At 43.6% G+C, this 15,383-nt stretch overlaps 1 protein-coding gene across 8 annotated transcripts in view; it reads right to left on the bottom strand.

Moving 5' to 3' along the window:
• The window catches only part of BIRC6 (baculoviral IAP repeat containing 6), a 4,524,268-nt gene that overhangs the window by 2,198,531 nt on the left and 2,310,354 nt on the right, over positions 1-15,383 (bottom strand). For all 8 annotated transcript variants that reach the window (XM_044058419.1, XM_044058463.1, XM_044058448.1 and 5 more), the window contains exon 33: positions 2,652-2,779. In XM_044058419.1, coding sequence (XP_043914354.1) covers positions 2,652-2,779 — 128 coding nt within the window. The remainder of the gene's footprint in view (positions 1-2,651; positions 2,780-15,383) is intronic.

Here is a 15,383-nt window from a genome sequence, read left to right as displayed (position 1 = left end):
TCACATGGCAACATGGTGAGAACATGTAGCCTCAGATCTTTGCTGAACCAAAAAAGATGATGGACTCAGCACTAGCATGCTTAGTAATTTTGCCTTATCCCTTCATGCAAGAGCTTGCAAAGAGCATCATCCTTTCTGGGATCCAAACGGGAAAAGTAAGGTGTGTCTAGGTAGCATAAACTAGACCCCTAATGAATAGCTTTAGAGCAGGAACAAGCAAGTTTTTTAAGATATATACCAGGCATTTCTGTGACAGACTCTGGAGGAGACAACTTAAGTCAGTCCCAGCTATTTCTCCTAAGCCTAAAAGCCTCTCAAAAGGAGGTGGTCATCCTGTGGTCAGTCTGCAGAAGGAGCTGAATCTTTATCTTCCTTCTCTATCTCTAACAAAGTGGCTTCAGAATCCCCTAACTTTTCACAGCAGCTGGAATGTGACAGTACCATTATCACTCACTAACAGTATATTTGCACTTGGGATCACGAGGATGATAAGCAATGGGCATTAGAGAACCAGCAAGTGGCACACTATTGCATGAATGTTAGCTCACTGGAGATCACTGCAAGCTACAGACCAGACTCTCTAAGGGTGCAACCTCACAACATGAATAAAGTTCTCACTAGACATTAATCATCTAATTGATGCTAGCCTGGCTCTGTGGCAGGGAGGAATACAACTATGACTATGGCTTAGGTTCGAAATAATGGTTTAGGCACTAACAGAGCCAAGGCAGAAAAAGAAGATGGAAGTGAGCAACTGCTGCCAGTCTGTCCACTATGGGGGAGGGGGGATTGGCTCATCTTTTAGGCAATACCTATTACAATCTTCCAGTGTGCAAGTGCACAAGCAAGGGAAGACAGCAAATGGATGTATGTTTCCAGAAGCAAAAAGAATGCAGGGGAGCTGAGAAAGAGCCACCATGAGGGAGAGGAAGCTCCAAAGGGATGGGTACACCATTCCACAAGACCAGCTAGCTGCCTACTTCCCACCACCTCATTCCTACTGCTGGAAAATGGATTAGCTGATTAACCTATCTGGGTGGGAACAAATAGGTCACACAGTTATCACCTAACCCAGAGATGACTGGCTCTGCCCCTCATAATGGGATGGCCAGATGAGTATAAGTAGGGCAGCCATCAGGCAGGGATCTGTGGAGATGCAAATGAACAAGCACACAAACACTCTAGTTGATATCTTATGAACCATGACATGGAAACATCTTACAAACCCTCTTCAATTGAGAATTACTGACTTCATGTACCTAGGGCATATACTCAAGAGTAGAGCCTTCAGTCATGATTACCGCTGATCTGTGACCAGATTATTCAAAGGACGACAACCAGGATCACCTTGAATTTCAGTAGATTATACCAGGGCAAAGCAATGTAACAAATCCCAGGATGACTATCCCCTCCTCAATGGTGTGAGCCAATGGTAATGCAGATGGAGGCTCCAACCCATACTGAAGGTACTTGAAGTTGACTGAACAATTAACTTACATATATCTAGAAGAATCAATCTCCAACCTCATCTCGGTGTCACTTTTGTGATGCTCTTGCTTATTGTCAATCTTTCAAAGTAAGGAATTCCCTATAATTTTTGGATGAGAACTTGGGGAACTTGTGAAATCATGCTACTCCCTATAACATTACAGACTATGTCAGGGCAAATCACAGCTGGCAATATAACTATCACATGGAGACTCAGTATTCAAGTATTTAGGATTCCTAACAATATCAATGATCAAGATCTCAACTGTAACAGCAGCTAAAAAGTACTGTTGGCTCAGAAGACCTAGCTTTGTTTTTGCCACATGACCTGCCTTACAAACTCCTCTTTCTAGCCCTCAGTCAGCCCATTCTCACTTATCTGTGTGGGGTGAGACACAGTCACTCCAAGTTGAAATGAGAGCCCTGGCTGTAGGCCATCTGTTCTCCAGCTAGGGTGACAGCCCTGTCTGCCCAGTCATTCCTCACACGAGTGTGGAAGACTGACAGCAGGCTGACTTGACTGTCATGTGGAACCCCCTCCCAACCTTGGCCTGATCCCATTCACAAGTTGGCAGAGATGCCATTGAATGCTGCTACTTGGAGGAAACTCCTGCATCATCCCACAAGGAAAAACTCTTCTGGCCCCTTTGCAGCACAGCATGCTCAGCCAATTGCTTTAACGTGCAATACCTCTAAACTCCTGTAGAGGACAGTGATGAAGCACATCACTTCCCTTCCTCCAAGATAATTTAGCCCACAATGACCGCTCAGTCCCGTCCTCCCTGACAAGTGCTTTCCAGCATATGAACCTGCTAACTGAACCTAGTTCACCTGGGTTGCAGGGAGGACTTTTTCTATACCACAGGGTTATGGCCTGGGTACCCAGCTCTTAATTAATCAATTACATCACAATACATGCAGGTTTGGGCATACAACTGCATACCTTAATGAGGGTTTTTAAGAGTAAAAATGCCAACTGGAGCGAATGTACCAACCCTAAAAATCAACACAGGAGGATCTTCACTGTTAAATTAATGGTTCAAAACATCTGACTAAACAGTTACAGCCACACAGTCCATACATGCGCAATGAACTTCTTTGATTAGCTTTCCAAAAATTCAGTCTTACCTTTAAAGAACAACGCCCAACAAAAACAAAATTACCTGTTTATGATGAACAAGCTGTTTGCGGATTTTTCTTGAATATAGACGATCCAGACTGCTGTTACCTTTAGCTGATCTGCTAAGACTCTGGGACTGTAAACTATTGTTAATGAAACTCCACTGGTTTCCTAATAAAATAGTAAAAATAATACTAGTAAAACTACTAACAGTAATAATAATAATAGTAATAATAATTTATTCTTTTGCTATACACACAAGAGAAAAAATAAATCTTAAAGTTGTTCTTTTCTGAAAATTGCAATTTCCTTTTAATCAAAATACAATTTCTGAGTGATGAGGATAGCCCCATTCTAGGAGCTGCATATTTAAAAAACATTTCCATGTACACAAAGCAGTAATTAATGTCCAGCTTGTGTAGAGGCCTGAATTCTACCTGAACTGGCAAAACCCCAGTTCTGCTAGTGTCTCAGAATACAAATGAGTGCAGGTAGTGAAGTATTAGAGCTGCAGTTTTCTGTCCCTGGTGGAGACTAGGAACATACCACTAACAGGTTAAAATTATGTTTGGACAGGAACAGGCATACACTGCTAATAACGCATGCAGCACGGTGACAGCATACTGATGTCACTGTAAATTCCTGCCAGCAAAATGCTAGTTCTAAGCAAAAAGAGTTACATTACATCAAAAAGCAGAAAATTAATACTAAAACCTGGCCAAATATAAACTTCAGAATGAAAAAATAAAAAGGTAGAGCAAGAGGCTGTGCCCCCATAACCCAACAAAATATACTTACTCTGATGTCTGTGTACCTCAAAGCAAGTGAAAGTCTGGTGGCAGCTAATTCCTACCTAATTCAGAACTGTGTTTTCCAGCCAGTCTAGGTGTGTTACTTGGGTTTCTACATTCACACAGACCGATAATAACCTCCTGAATTCCAAACTTTTTGTGTAATTCAAATAAAGTACGCCCCCCCAGTAGCCATAAAAGGTGAATGGATCAATGAGAAAGTTTGGTGCAAACTGAGGTCACCAAAGAGATTAAAAAAAGAAGTTATGTTCTCACCGTAATGTTTTGTCTGTGTTGTCCATTTTCATTCTTCCTCAATTGGGTTCAGATCCAACCCTCAGATCTGACTCTGCTGCTTTTTACAGCTTGTGCATAATGCAAATTCCCGAGCTCCTCCCTTACCCACAATGCTCTAGTTTCCTACTATACCTCAGATCTTGTTTGCTGGCCTTGCTTTATTGAAAAATAGAAACAACATTACGACAAGAAACACCTGGTGCTCAAAAGCAGAAACAATGGTTCCCTTACTATCTTCTCATTCTTCCAAGTCACAAACCAAAAGGTAGGGAGTTGGAGGGAGGGGAGTTGAGGAAGAATAAAAATGTACAACACAAATGGAACATTATGGTGAGTACATAACTTCTTTATCCGATGTCAATTTTCATTTATTCCTCAAAATTTGGGACAGTGTCCTCAGCCACCTGAATCCTGGGAGGACTCAAAGGAATGATATTCTTGAGCACTGTTGAGCCAGTGGCTGCTCTTCCCCTTGAGACCAGATCCAATTTGTAATGAGTAATAAAGGTACAAGGATGAGCCCAAGCTGCAGCTTCCATGGAAGACCTGGATAAAATACTGAAGAAGTTTCCACGTACCTGGTTGAATGAGCTCTTACAGTTTTTGATAAAGACCGACCCAATTTGTTACAGACAAAGGAAATGTAATCAGTTAACCATTTGGCTAAGGTTACTTTAACTGAATTGCCCAATTTCACTTCAGCAAAACAAACAAATAATTGATAATTTTTTCTGAAATTCTTTGTTCTATGAAAATGGAAACATAACTATCTGTGAACAGCCAACAAATGTAAAGAATAGTTGTGTAAAATCTTACCATAACCATAGATGTCCTTCTCTTCCATACTGCAGTATTCATACTGTGGGATTTTCCGCCTCAGGCGACCCAACGTCAGGTCCTATATAAAAACCTTAAGCCTGGCTGCTGTAGGTGCGTGGGACGTCACATGCAGGGCCATAAACCAAGGAACATAAATGTGACATCTGCACGCACAGACCTCAGAAAGTACAGTTGTGTACACTTACCATACATGTAGATGTTTGAGTGTATTCATTGTTGCAGTCATCACATTTGGGTTATCTGCTTGCAGTAGCGCTCAGTCGGCCTAATTATCAAAGTCTTGGGTCCTAAATTGGTTGCTGTCTCATCTTCCATGACATCAGGTAGTCAGGGGTATAAAGCATGCAGCCGATGCCATTACAACAGTTTTTCTTGCCCCAGATGTCAGGTGCCCCCATAATGGGAAGCTTTTATATACAAGGTTACACCTCCAACAAAAATCAAATACAACAAAAAGCTTTAAGCATAGTAAGCAAGAGCAGAAGTATAGTTAATAGAAGTCAGGGGGCTGGAGGGAGGGTAACCTGGACTGCAACAACGAATACACTTAAACATCTACATTTATGCTAAGTGTACACAACTGTACTATGTTTTTCGTGTTTCACTGTTGCAATCATCACATTTGGGTAGATTCCCAAAGCTAAGGATGGGAGGAGGTAATTAGATAGCATTAGGACCAGCTGTAAGGCCCTGCAAGACTGCAGTGGCAAAGCCAGCTCTGGATTTAGAAAAAAATTGGCAAGTGGTAATGCCTGGTGAAGGTATGTACAGAACTCCAGGTAACAGCTTCTAGGATGTCCCTAGTAGGGACACCTCTGAGAAAGGCTGTAGAGGTAGATGCAGCCCTGGCTGAATGCGGTCTTATCCCCTGTGAGGTAGGTTTTCCATGGTGCTTATAGCAGAAATGAATGCAATGGCCTATCCACTTAGAAATGGTTTGCTTTGAAATGGCCTTCCACTCTGCCCCTGCAGCAAATGCAACCAGCAGCTGTTCAGATTTCCTGAGAGGCTTAGCCCTGTCCAAGTAAAATCTAAGTTGTCTGTGCACATCCAAGGAGTGTAGTATTCATTCCCCTTTGTTCTGTAGATTAGAAACGAAGGTTGGCAAATGAATGGACTGATTAAGGCCCACACTAGATACCACCTTGGGCATGAAGGAGGGATTGGTCCTGAGGGACACCATGTCAGCATGAAAGATGATGAAAGGCTCCACTGCCATGAGGGCCTGTAATTCAAACACCCTTCATGCTGAAGTGATGGCTAGAAGGAAGGTTTTATTCCAAGAAAGGAATTTCAACTCTGCATTTGCAGCTGGCTCAAAGGGAGGTATAGTGAACTTTTCCAATACAAAGTTAAGGTCCCAGGCTGGAGTAGGGGTTCTCCTGGGTGGTCTTAAGTTTTTGGCCACTCTGAAGAATTGCTTCAGCAGTGGATGAGAGAAGAGGGGTGGTTCTGTATTGTAATAAGCTGAAATGGCTGAGGCATGAATTTTGATGGAAGAAAAGGAAAGGCCCTTGTGAAGCATCTCAGTTAAGTATTGAAGAATATGGGGTAAAATGGGCAAAGGTGCACATCTCCTGAGTTTGGCTCCAGGAACAGAATCTTTTCCATTTTTCAGCATAGGATTTTCTAGTACTAGGCCTCCTTGCCTCCAGAATGACATCCATCACTTGCTTACTGAGGGATGGTAACGGAGAGATCAGGTAATTAGCCAGGCTGCCAGGTTTCAGGATTTGAAGCTGTGGGTGCAGAATCTGGCCCGCCTGCTGGGACAGCAGGGCAGGGGTCTGAGACAGGTGCCATGGTGTCGCAGTGACACACTGCACAAGAGGGGGTACCAATGGTGGCATGGCCAGTCTGGTGCAATCAGTATTGTCCTTGGTTTGTCCTGTTTGATCATTAGTAGTACCTTGGAAAGGAGAGGCACAGAGGAAAAGGCATAAACTGAGAGGTTTTTCCAGGTGAAGGACAGGGCATCCACTTTCCAAGCTTGCTTGTGTGGAGTCCTTGTGTAGAATTTGTCCAATTGATAGTTGTGGAGGGAGGCAAACACGGCCATCTCTGGGCTCCCCCATTTGTTTCTCAACATGTTGAATATTTTTGGTTCCAGTTTCCACTCGTGTGGGTCCATGAGATTTCTGCTTAGGTCATCTGCCAGTGTATTGAGCTTTCCTGGCTGGAATTGAGCCTTTAGGTGCACTTGGTAGCTGAAGGCTGTGTTCCACAGAGCCATGGCTAGTCTGCAGAGAGGGTATGAGTGGGTTTTCCCCAGCTTGTTTATGTACCACATAACAGTGGTGTTGTCCGTCTTTACCAATAATTGTCCTGGAAGAATGTGGTCCTTGAAGGCTGTCAGAGCATTCTGTACAGCTAACATTTCTTTTTGATTGATATGCAGGTGCATTTGATTTGGGTTCCATTTGCCCTGAATGCACTGCCCTGCCAAGTGAGCCCCCCATACATATGTTAGGGTTTGGGCAGCAGGGGGTAGAGTGAATGGCAGTCCCTTGTTTTGGTGGCAGGCCTCTGCCCACCAAAGGAATTGTGTCTGTAGACAAGGTATGATAGGAATCATTGACTCTAGATCCTGAGAATGTTGACACCATAGGCCTTTTAGATACCATTGTAGTTTCCTCATATGCAATCTTGCATATGGAAGTAGTAGAATGCAAGAGGCCATGAACCCCAGGGCTTGCAGTATTTTCCTTGTATATAGCTGGGTCTTTGTGGCCAGTAGTTTGAAGTAGGCTGTCAAATGAACTTGCTTCTCTGGCGTGAGGAAGGCCATCTGGGAAGTTGTATTCAAGCTTGCTCTCAGGAATACAATTTGTTGGCAAGGTACAAGATGCGATTTCTTTTTGTTTATGGTGTACCCCAGAGACGTTAGCAATTTCTTTACAAATGCCAGATGATTTAATAGTATGTCCTGGCTTTCTGCCTGAATTAGACAATCTTCCAGGTATAGATATATTTGAATATTTCTCTGCCGGCAAAATGCAATGACTGCAGCTAGGCACTTTGGCTTATCTACTGCACCCAGGGTATTCACAAAGGGCAGTGCAGAGACCTGATAGTGCAAGTAACCTGCTCTGAAGCTTAGGTACCTTCTGCAAGATTCCCTGATTGGGATGTGCAGGTAGGCTTCCTTTAAATCCAGTGTTGCCAACCAGGCATCTTTGCCTAGCATGGGAAGCAGCTGATGAAGAGTTAGCATCTTGAATTTTGGGATTACAAAAAATGTGTTTAGGATAGACAGGTCCAGGATAGGATGCCAGGAATTGTCTTTTCTGGGTACCAGAAAAAGTCTTGAGTAGAAACCAAAGGTCTTGAGTAGAAAACTTGCCCCCCATTCTTCTTCTGGGACAGGATGAATAGCCCTGATGCTTAAAAGAGAGATAACTTGCTTTTGAGCCTCGGCCCACTGATTTGGGGGTAGGTCTGGCCAACCGTTTGGGGTTGGTAAGGAGTGGAAGTGGAATCTGTATCCTTGGGAAACTATATTTAAAACCCATTTGTCCTGGGTAATGAGTTCCCAATTTTTTACATGCAGGGCAATCTTTCCCCCCTAAAGGAACAGTCAGTTGAGCACGGCTTGGAAGGTTTGAAGTTAAGTAAATGAGAAAGTTTACTATGGGGGGAGTCTTACTACTCCCTGCTTTGGAAGTGGAAGCCCCCCACTGCTTAGACCTGTGAGAACCTTGGGACTGAAGCCTGGATGTTCTGGGTTTGGACTGAGAAGGCCTGGAAGAGGCAGGAAAGGACCAATTCTTAGAGGGTCAATGCCTACTAAATTTGGGAGGTGGTACTAGCAGGAAATCTTTAACAGTTTGCATAGATTTAGCTTTTTCCTCCAACTTTTTAAGTACTACTTCTGCTTTGTTGCCAAAAAGGCGGTCATGGTTTAAGGGAGCATCCAGTAATTTAGCTTTAACATGATCTGGCAAATATTGCTCCTTAAGCCAAGAATGCCTTCTAAGTACAGACCCAGTGACAGCAGCCCTGCAAGATGCCTCTAATTAATCAAAACCAAATTGCAAAGTATGTTTTCCAACTTGTTCAGCAGAAGGCTTTAAATCCTGTAAATCTCTATTTTCAGCACAGTCAGGAATCAACATAATTTTCTGTTTAAGCAATCCAATAATATGCTGCTGAATACTTTTAACATATGAAACTGGCAGCTTAAGGGCCTAATGGCCAAGGGTGCAGAAGTGTATACCTTCTTACCCCCATCTATCCAGCGCCTTGGAATCTCTATCAGAGGGGGTAGGATTTTTGGCAGTAGTAGCCTTAATGCCCTTGGGTCCCTGTGAAATGGTCTCAGGATCGGCAGTAGGATTTTTAAAGAGGAACTTGTGACAGTCAGGTACCCTGTAATACCCGTCAAGTTTTCTGGGAGCAGGAGGTAAAGAATCAGGGGTCAGGCTAGATTCCGAGAAGGCATCATCTACAATGTCCATTACAGGAGGGATAGCTAAAGGCCTGTGTTGAGGCAGGAGTAAGTATTCCCTAAGCTTCTTTTTGGAGTCACAATAATCCTGGCTTTCCCAGCGAAAATGCTCCCTAAAAGTATACAAGGTTTCACCAAAATAGAAATCCTCTGGAGGGGAAGCAGTCCTCTGCATCAGAATGCTCATAGGTAGATGAGGGCAAATCCTGGTCATCAGAAGAAAAGTACAGTTGTGTACACTTACCATAAATGTAAATGTTCAAGTGTATTCACTGTTGCAGTCATTACATTTGGGTAATCTTCTGGCAGCTTGCCCTCAGTCAGCCTGATTAACAAAGTCTTGGGTCCTGCATCGGTTGCTGTCCCTTCTTCCATGACGTCAGGGGTATAAAACATGCAGCAGATACCCTTACATCAGTTTTTCTTGCCCCAGATGTCAAGTGCCCCCCAAATGGGGAGCAAATAAAATGATAAAACACAAAAAATATACCTCCATTCCCAAAAGCAAATACACCAAAAGGGCTTTTAAGCATAGTGAAAGAAAGTAGAGGTATAGCCAGAGAAAAATAGGGGGCTAGAGGGAGGGTAACCAGGACTGCAACAGTGAATACACTCGAACATCTACATTTATGGTAAGTGTACACAACTGTACTATGTTCTTCGTGTTTTACCATTGCAGTCATTACATTTGGGTAGATTCCCAAAGCTATGTTTTGGTGGAGGGAATTATACAGCATTAGGACCAGCTATAAGGCCCTGCAATACAGCAGTGGCAAAGCCAGCTCTGGCTTTAGAGAAAAATGGTAAATGGTAATGTTTGGTGAACGTATGAACGGAGCTCCAGGTAGCAGCTTCTAGAATGTCCCTGGCAGGAACACCAATGAGAAAGGCTGTAGAAGTAGATGCAGCCCTGCTGGAATTTGATCTGATCCCCTGGGGGATAGTTTTTCCATGGTGCATATAGCAGAAACAAATACAATGGCTTATCCATTTGGAAATGGTTTGCTTAGAAATAGCATTTTCCTCTGCTCCTGCAGCAAATTCCACCAGCAGTTGTTCAGATTTTCTTTGAGATTTTGTCCTATTTAAGTAAAATCTAAGTTGCCTGTGTACATCCAATGAATGCAGAATCTGCTCCCCCTTGTTCTGTGGATTGGGAAAGAAAGTTGGCAAATGAATGGTCTGATTAAGAGCACACTGGATACCACCTAAGGCATGAAGGATGGACTGGTCCTGAGAGATACCCTGTCCGCATGAAAAATGATGAAAGGCTCCACTACCATAAGAGCCTGTAATTCGGAAATCCTTCTAGCTGAAGTGACTGCTAAAAGGAAAGCTGTTTTCCAGGAGAGAAATTTTAAGTCTGCAATAGCAGCTGGCTTGAAAGGAGGGAGAGGGAGATTTTCCAATACAAAATTGAGGTATCAGGCAGGGATTGGAGCTCTCCTGGGTAGTCTTAAGTTTTTGGCCCCTCTGAGATACTGCTTTAGCAGAGGATGAGAGAAGAAGGGAGGTTCTGTGTTGTAATGAGCTGAAATGGCTGAGGCATGGATTTTTATGGAAGAAAGGGACAGGCTCTTGTGAAGCATCTCAGTTAAGTATTGTAAAATCTGAAGAATGTTGGGCACTGCTGTGCTTATCCCTTGAGATTGATTCCAGGCACAGAATCTTTTCCATTTGTCAACATAAGATTTTCTAGTACTAGGCCTTCTCACCTCCAAAATGACATCTATCACAATCACAGGTTTGCTGAGGGATGCTAAGGGTGAATTTAGGTGATTAGCCACGCTGCAAGATTCAAAGTTTGGAGGTGCGTGTGCAGAATTTGGTTGCACTGCTGAGACAGTAAGTAAGGTGTCTGAGGCAGGTGCCACGGTGGAAGGTGTGACACATTGCGCAGGAGTGGGTACCAGTGCTGGCAAGCCAGTCTGGAGCAATCAAAATCAATTTTGGTTTGTCCTGTTTGACTTTCAGTAGAACTTTGGAGAGCAGATGCAGAGGGGGAAAGGCATAGACTGATAGTTTTTTCCAGCTGAAGGATAGAGCATCCACTTTCCAGGCTTTTTTGTGATCTTGTGCAAAATTTGTCCAACTGATAGATCTTTTTGCCTCACCCCACAACTATGTCTGGGCTCCCCCATTTGCGTGTCAACATATTGAAAATCCGTGGTTCCAGTTTCCATTCGTGTGGGTCCATGAGATTTCTGCTTAGTTCGTCTGCCAGAGTATTCATCTTTCCTGGCAGGAATTGAGTTTGTAGTTGTACTTGATAGGTCAAGGCCGTGTTCCACAATGCCATGGCTAGTCTGCAAAGGGGGTAGGAGTGTGTACCCCCACTGCTTGTTTATGTACCACATAACCGTGGTGTTGTCTGTCTTTATCATTAATTGTCCTGGATGAAGGTAGTCCTTGAAGGCTGTCAGCGCATTCTGTACAGCTAACATTTCTTTTTGATTGATATGAAGGTGCATTTAATTTGGGCTCCATTTGCCCTGAATACACTTCCCTGTCAGATGTGCCCCTCAAGCATAGTCTGATGCGTCTGTAGTTAGGGTTTGGGCGGCAGGGGGTAGTGTGAATGACAGTCCCTTGTTTTGGTGGCAGGCCTCTGCCCACCATAGGAACTCTAGTTGCAGGCAAGTAATGATAGGAATTCACTGTTTCCAGGCTGTGACAATGCTGACTCCATAGACTTTTTAAGTACCACTGAAATTTCCTCATATGCAGTCTTGCATACGGAATTAGAAGAATGCAGGAGGCCATGAACCCCAAGGCTTGCAGTATTTGCCTTGCAGAAAGCAGGTTTTTTGTGGCCACCTGTTTGAAGTAAGTCACCAAATGAGTTTGCTTCTCTGGCGTAAGGAAAGCCATCTGGGCAGTTGTATTCAAGCTTGCACCCAGGAATGTAATTTTTTGAGAGGGTACCAGTTGTGATTTCTTTTCGTTTATAGTGTACCCTAGACAAGTTAGAACCCTTTTTACAAAGGCCAGATGGTTTAGAAGAGTGTCCTTGTTATCGGCCTGAATTAGACAATTGTCCAGGTAAGGATATATTTGAATATTTCTTTGCCTGCAAAATGCAATTACTGGAGCCAGGCAGTTTGTAAAGACCCTGGGTGCAGTAGATAAGCCAAAGGGCAGTGCAGTGAACTGGTAATGCAAGTAGCCTGCATTGAAGTGGAGGTATCTTTTGCAAGATTCCCTAATTTGGGTATGCAGGTAAGCCTCTTTTAAATCTAGAGTTGCCAACCAGGCATCTTTGCCTAGCATAGGAAGTAACTGGTGAAGAGTCAGCATTTTGAATTTTGGAATGTCCAGAAAGGTGTTTAGAGTGGATAAGTCCAGAATTGGATGCCATGATTTGTCTTTTCCGGGTACCATGAAAAGTCTTCAATAGAAACCTTGTCCCTTTTCCTCTTCTGGTACTGGCTGAACAGCCTCTATGCTCATGAGGGAAATACTTGCTTCTGGGCCTCTGCCCACTGATATGGGGGGGCAGGTCCGGCCATCCGTTTGGAATTGGCAACGTGTGGAAATGAAATCTGTATCCCTGGGATACTATCTTTAAAACCCATGTGTCCTGGGTTATAAGTTGCCAGTTTCTTGCATGAAGAACCAGTTTTCCCCCCAAAGGGGTGGCTAAAAGTTAAGTGCTTGGTAAGTGTAAAGGGAAGTCATTGAAACTGCTTACCATAGGGAGGTGTCTTCTTGTTTCCAGATTTGGAAGAGGAGGCACCTCATTGTTTTGTTCTGAAAGTCCCTTGTGACTGAAACCTGGAGCCTTTGGAAAGTCTGGGTTTGACTTGAGTGGCTCTCAAAGAAACTGGAAAGGACCAGTTGTTAGTAAGCCAGTGCCTACTAAATCTTGGAGGTTGCACTTGTAAGAAATTTTTCATAGTTTGCATAGATTTAGCTTTATCTTCCATCTTTTTTAAAACTTCTTCAGCCTTATTACAAAAGAGACGGTGCTGTTGTAAAGGAGCATCCAACAATTTTGCTTTAACATGATCAGGCAGATTTTGCTCTTTGAGCCAAGCATGCCTTCTTAGCACAGACCCAGTTATAGCAGCACTGCAAGAGGCCTCCAAAGGATCAAAACCACATTGCAAAGTATGTTTTCCAACTTGTTCAGCTGAATGCAATAAATCCTGTAAATTCTTGTTTTCCAGACAGTCAGAAATTAACATCATTTTCTGTTTAAGCAGTCCCATGATATGTTGTTGATATTTTAGCATATGAAATTGAGAGTTTAAAGCCCTGATTGTCAAGGATGCAGAAGTGCAAACCTTCTTACCCCATCTATCCAGCGCACTGGAATCTCTATCTGAAGGGGTATGATTTTTAGCAGTAGAAGCCTTAATGCCCTTGGGACCCTGAGAAATGGTTTCAGGATCTGCAACAGGATTTTTGAAAATATATTTTTGGGAGTCAGGAACCCTGTAGTATCTGTCTGACTTACAAGGAGCCGGAGGCAGAGAATCAGGAGCCATACTAGATTCTGAAAAAAACATCAACAATGTCAAGAACAGGAGGTATAGCCACAGGCCTATACTGAGGAGGAAGAAGAAGAAGAAAATCCCTAAGTCGCTTTTTAGATTCAAAGAAATACTGACTTTCCCAGTGGAAATGTTCCCTTAAGGTATGTAAAGTTTCCCCAAAAGAAAAAACCTCAGGGGGAGAAGCAGAAGGAATGGAATCTTCTGCATCAGAGTCCTCATAAGTAGGTATAGACAATTCCTGGTCGTCAGAAGAGTCAGAAGAAATAGAATCCTGTTCAGAAGATTCATAATCAATGTCTTGCCTACGCCTCTTAGAAGGGGGGGTTGGCTACCCCTGATCAGAGTAAATAAATCTTCAGCCATTTTGATCATTTGTTTTTTAGGCATAGGGGCCTGCACATGTGACCCATGAGTCAGTCTTTTAGGCATAGATCGAGATTTTGGCCTTAGTTTTGAAGATGGCATCGGTCTAATATACAAATCTGTAGGCCTGAAAATACCCTCAGAAGCCGGTGCCTGCACAGCGGCTCCGGAACCATCCAAGTTAAGAGACATCCGTGGGTTCCATAATTGAAGCATCTCGCGGCATACCGGACTCCAAATGGGTCTCAGTAGAGGCCTGTGAATCAGAAGTAGCGGGTATCAGGGGCTGCGAAAGGGCCTCACTGAGAACCGGCGAATTGGCGACTGGCTTAGGAGAAACGTCGTCGGTAGTTTTGGACCTCAACGGCCTGTGTCTGTCTTTTTCTTTGCATTTTTTAGGTATTCCGGTAGTTGGATTGCTAACAGACGACATTTCTGGATAATTAAAGCGTGAGCCAAAATATTTAGAAGCAAAAATGTACTGACATTTGAAAGTGCATTGCTTAAATAAAACACAAAACCGACAGCAAGGTATGTTGTGGTCAGGGCCTAGGCAAGGAATACAGTACAAGTGAAAATCCTTATGAGGTATTTGCGTCCCACAAGTAATGCAATTATTAACTTTTACTGACATCGGTAAGGAGCAAGAAAAAGTTTCCCCAACGGGGTACTTAGCTTTTTAGTTGAAGACTATGGATCTGAAACTCAAAAACGAAAACTTCAGGAGTCGGCCGACCGGCACTTGCGAACTGCTTCTGCTTTGGGCATTGCGTGGCAAGAACGACTGATGTAATGGCGTCGGCTGCATGTTTTATACCCCTGATGACCTGACATCGTGGAAGAAGGGACAGAAACCGACGCAGGACCCAAGACTTTGTTAATCAGGCCGACTGAGGGCAATCTGCCAGCAGATTACCCAAATGTAATGACTGCAACAGTGAAACACAAACAACATCAGAAATTTCAGAATCCTGATCAGAAGAATCAGAAGGGAAAATCAGTCCTAGGTTTCCTATTGTGGGAAGGGTGGCTTAGAGTAATAAGGTCTTCAGCCATTCTTATCATTTGTTTTTTAGGCATAGGGGGCTTGACCATGTGGTCTGGGCATCGGTTTTCTAGGCATGAATCGAGTTTTAGGCCTTGAAGAAGAAGAAGAAGATGGCGTCGGTTTAATATGCAAGTCAGTAGGCCTGAATACACCCTCAGAAGCCGGTGCCTGCACAGCGGCTTCGGACCCATCCAAGGTAGAAATATCCACAGGTTCCACAGTCGAAGAAGCATCTCGCAGCATGCCGGTCTCCGAATGGGTCTCAGTAGAGGCCTGCGAATCCGAAGTAGCAGGGATCAGGGGCTGCGAAAGTGCCTCTATGTTCTTCTATTCCTATGGTGCAATATTCATACTGTGGAAGAGTATAACAACTAAAAGGAGTGAAGGTGGGGGCTGAGGTAGGAGATTCCAAGAATCCCTGCAGGATTGCCCTGGCGAATCCTGCTCTGGCCCTGGAGACCTGGTCTAGCTTGTAGTGTTTTGTGGAAGT

Source organism: Protopterus annectens, chromosome 1.part2 (genome assembly GCF_019279795.1).
Source record: "Protopterus annectens isolate FY-2018-M chromosome 1.part2, PAN1.0, whole genome shotgun sequence".
NCBI lineage: Eukaryota > Metazoa > Chordata > Ceratodontiformes > Protopteridae > Protopterus > Protopterus annectens.
This window is presented reverse-complemented; position numbering and strand designations above follow the sequence as displayed.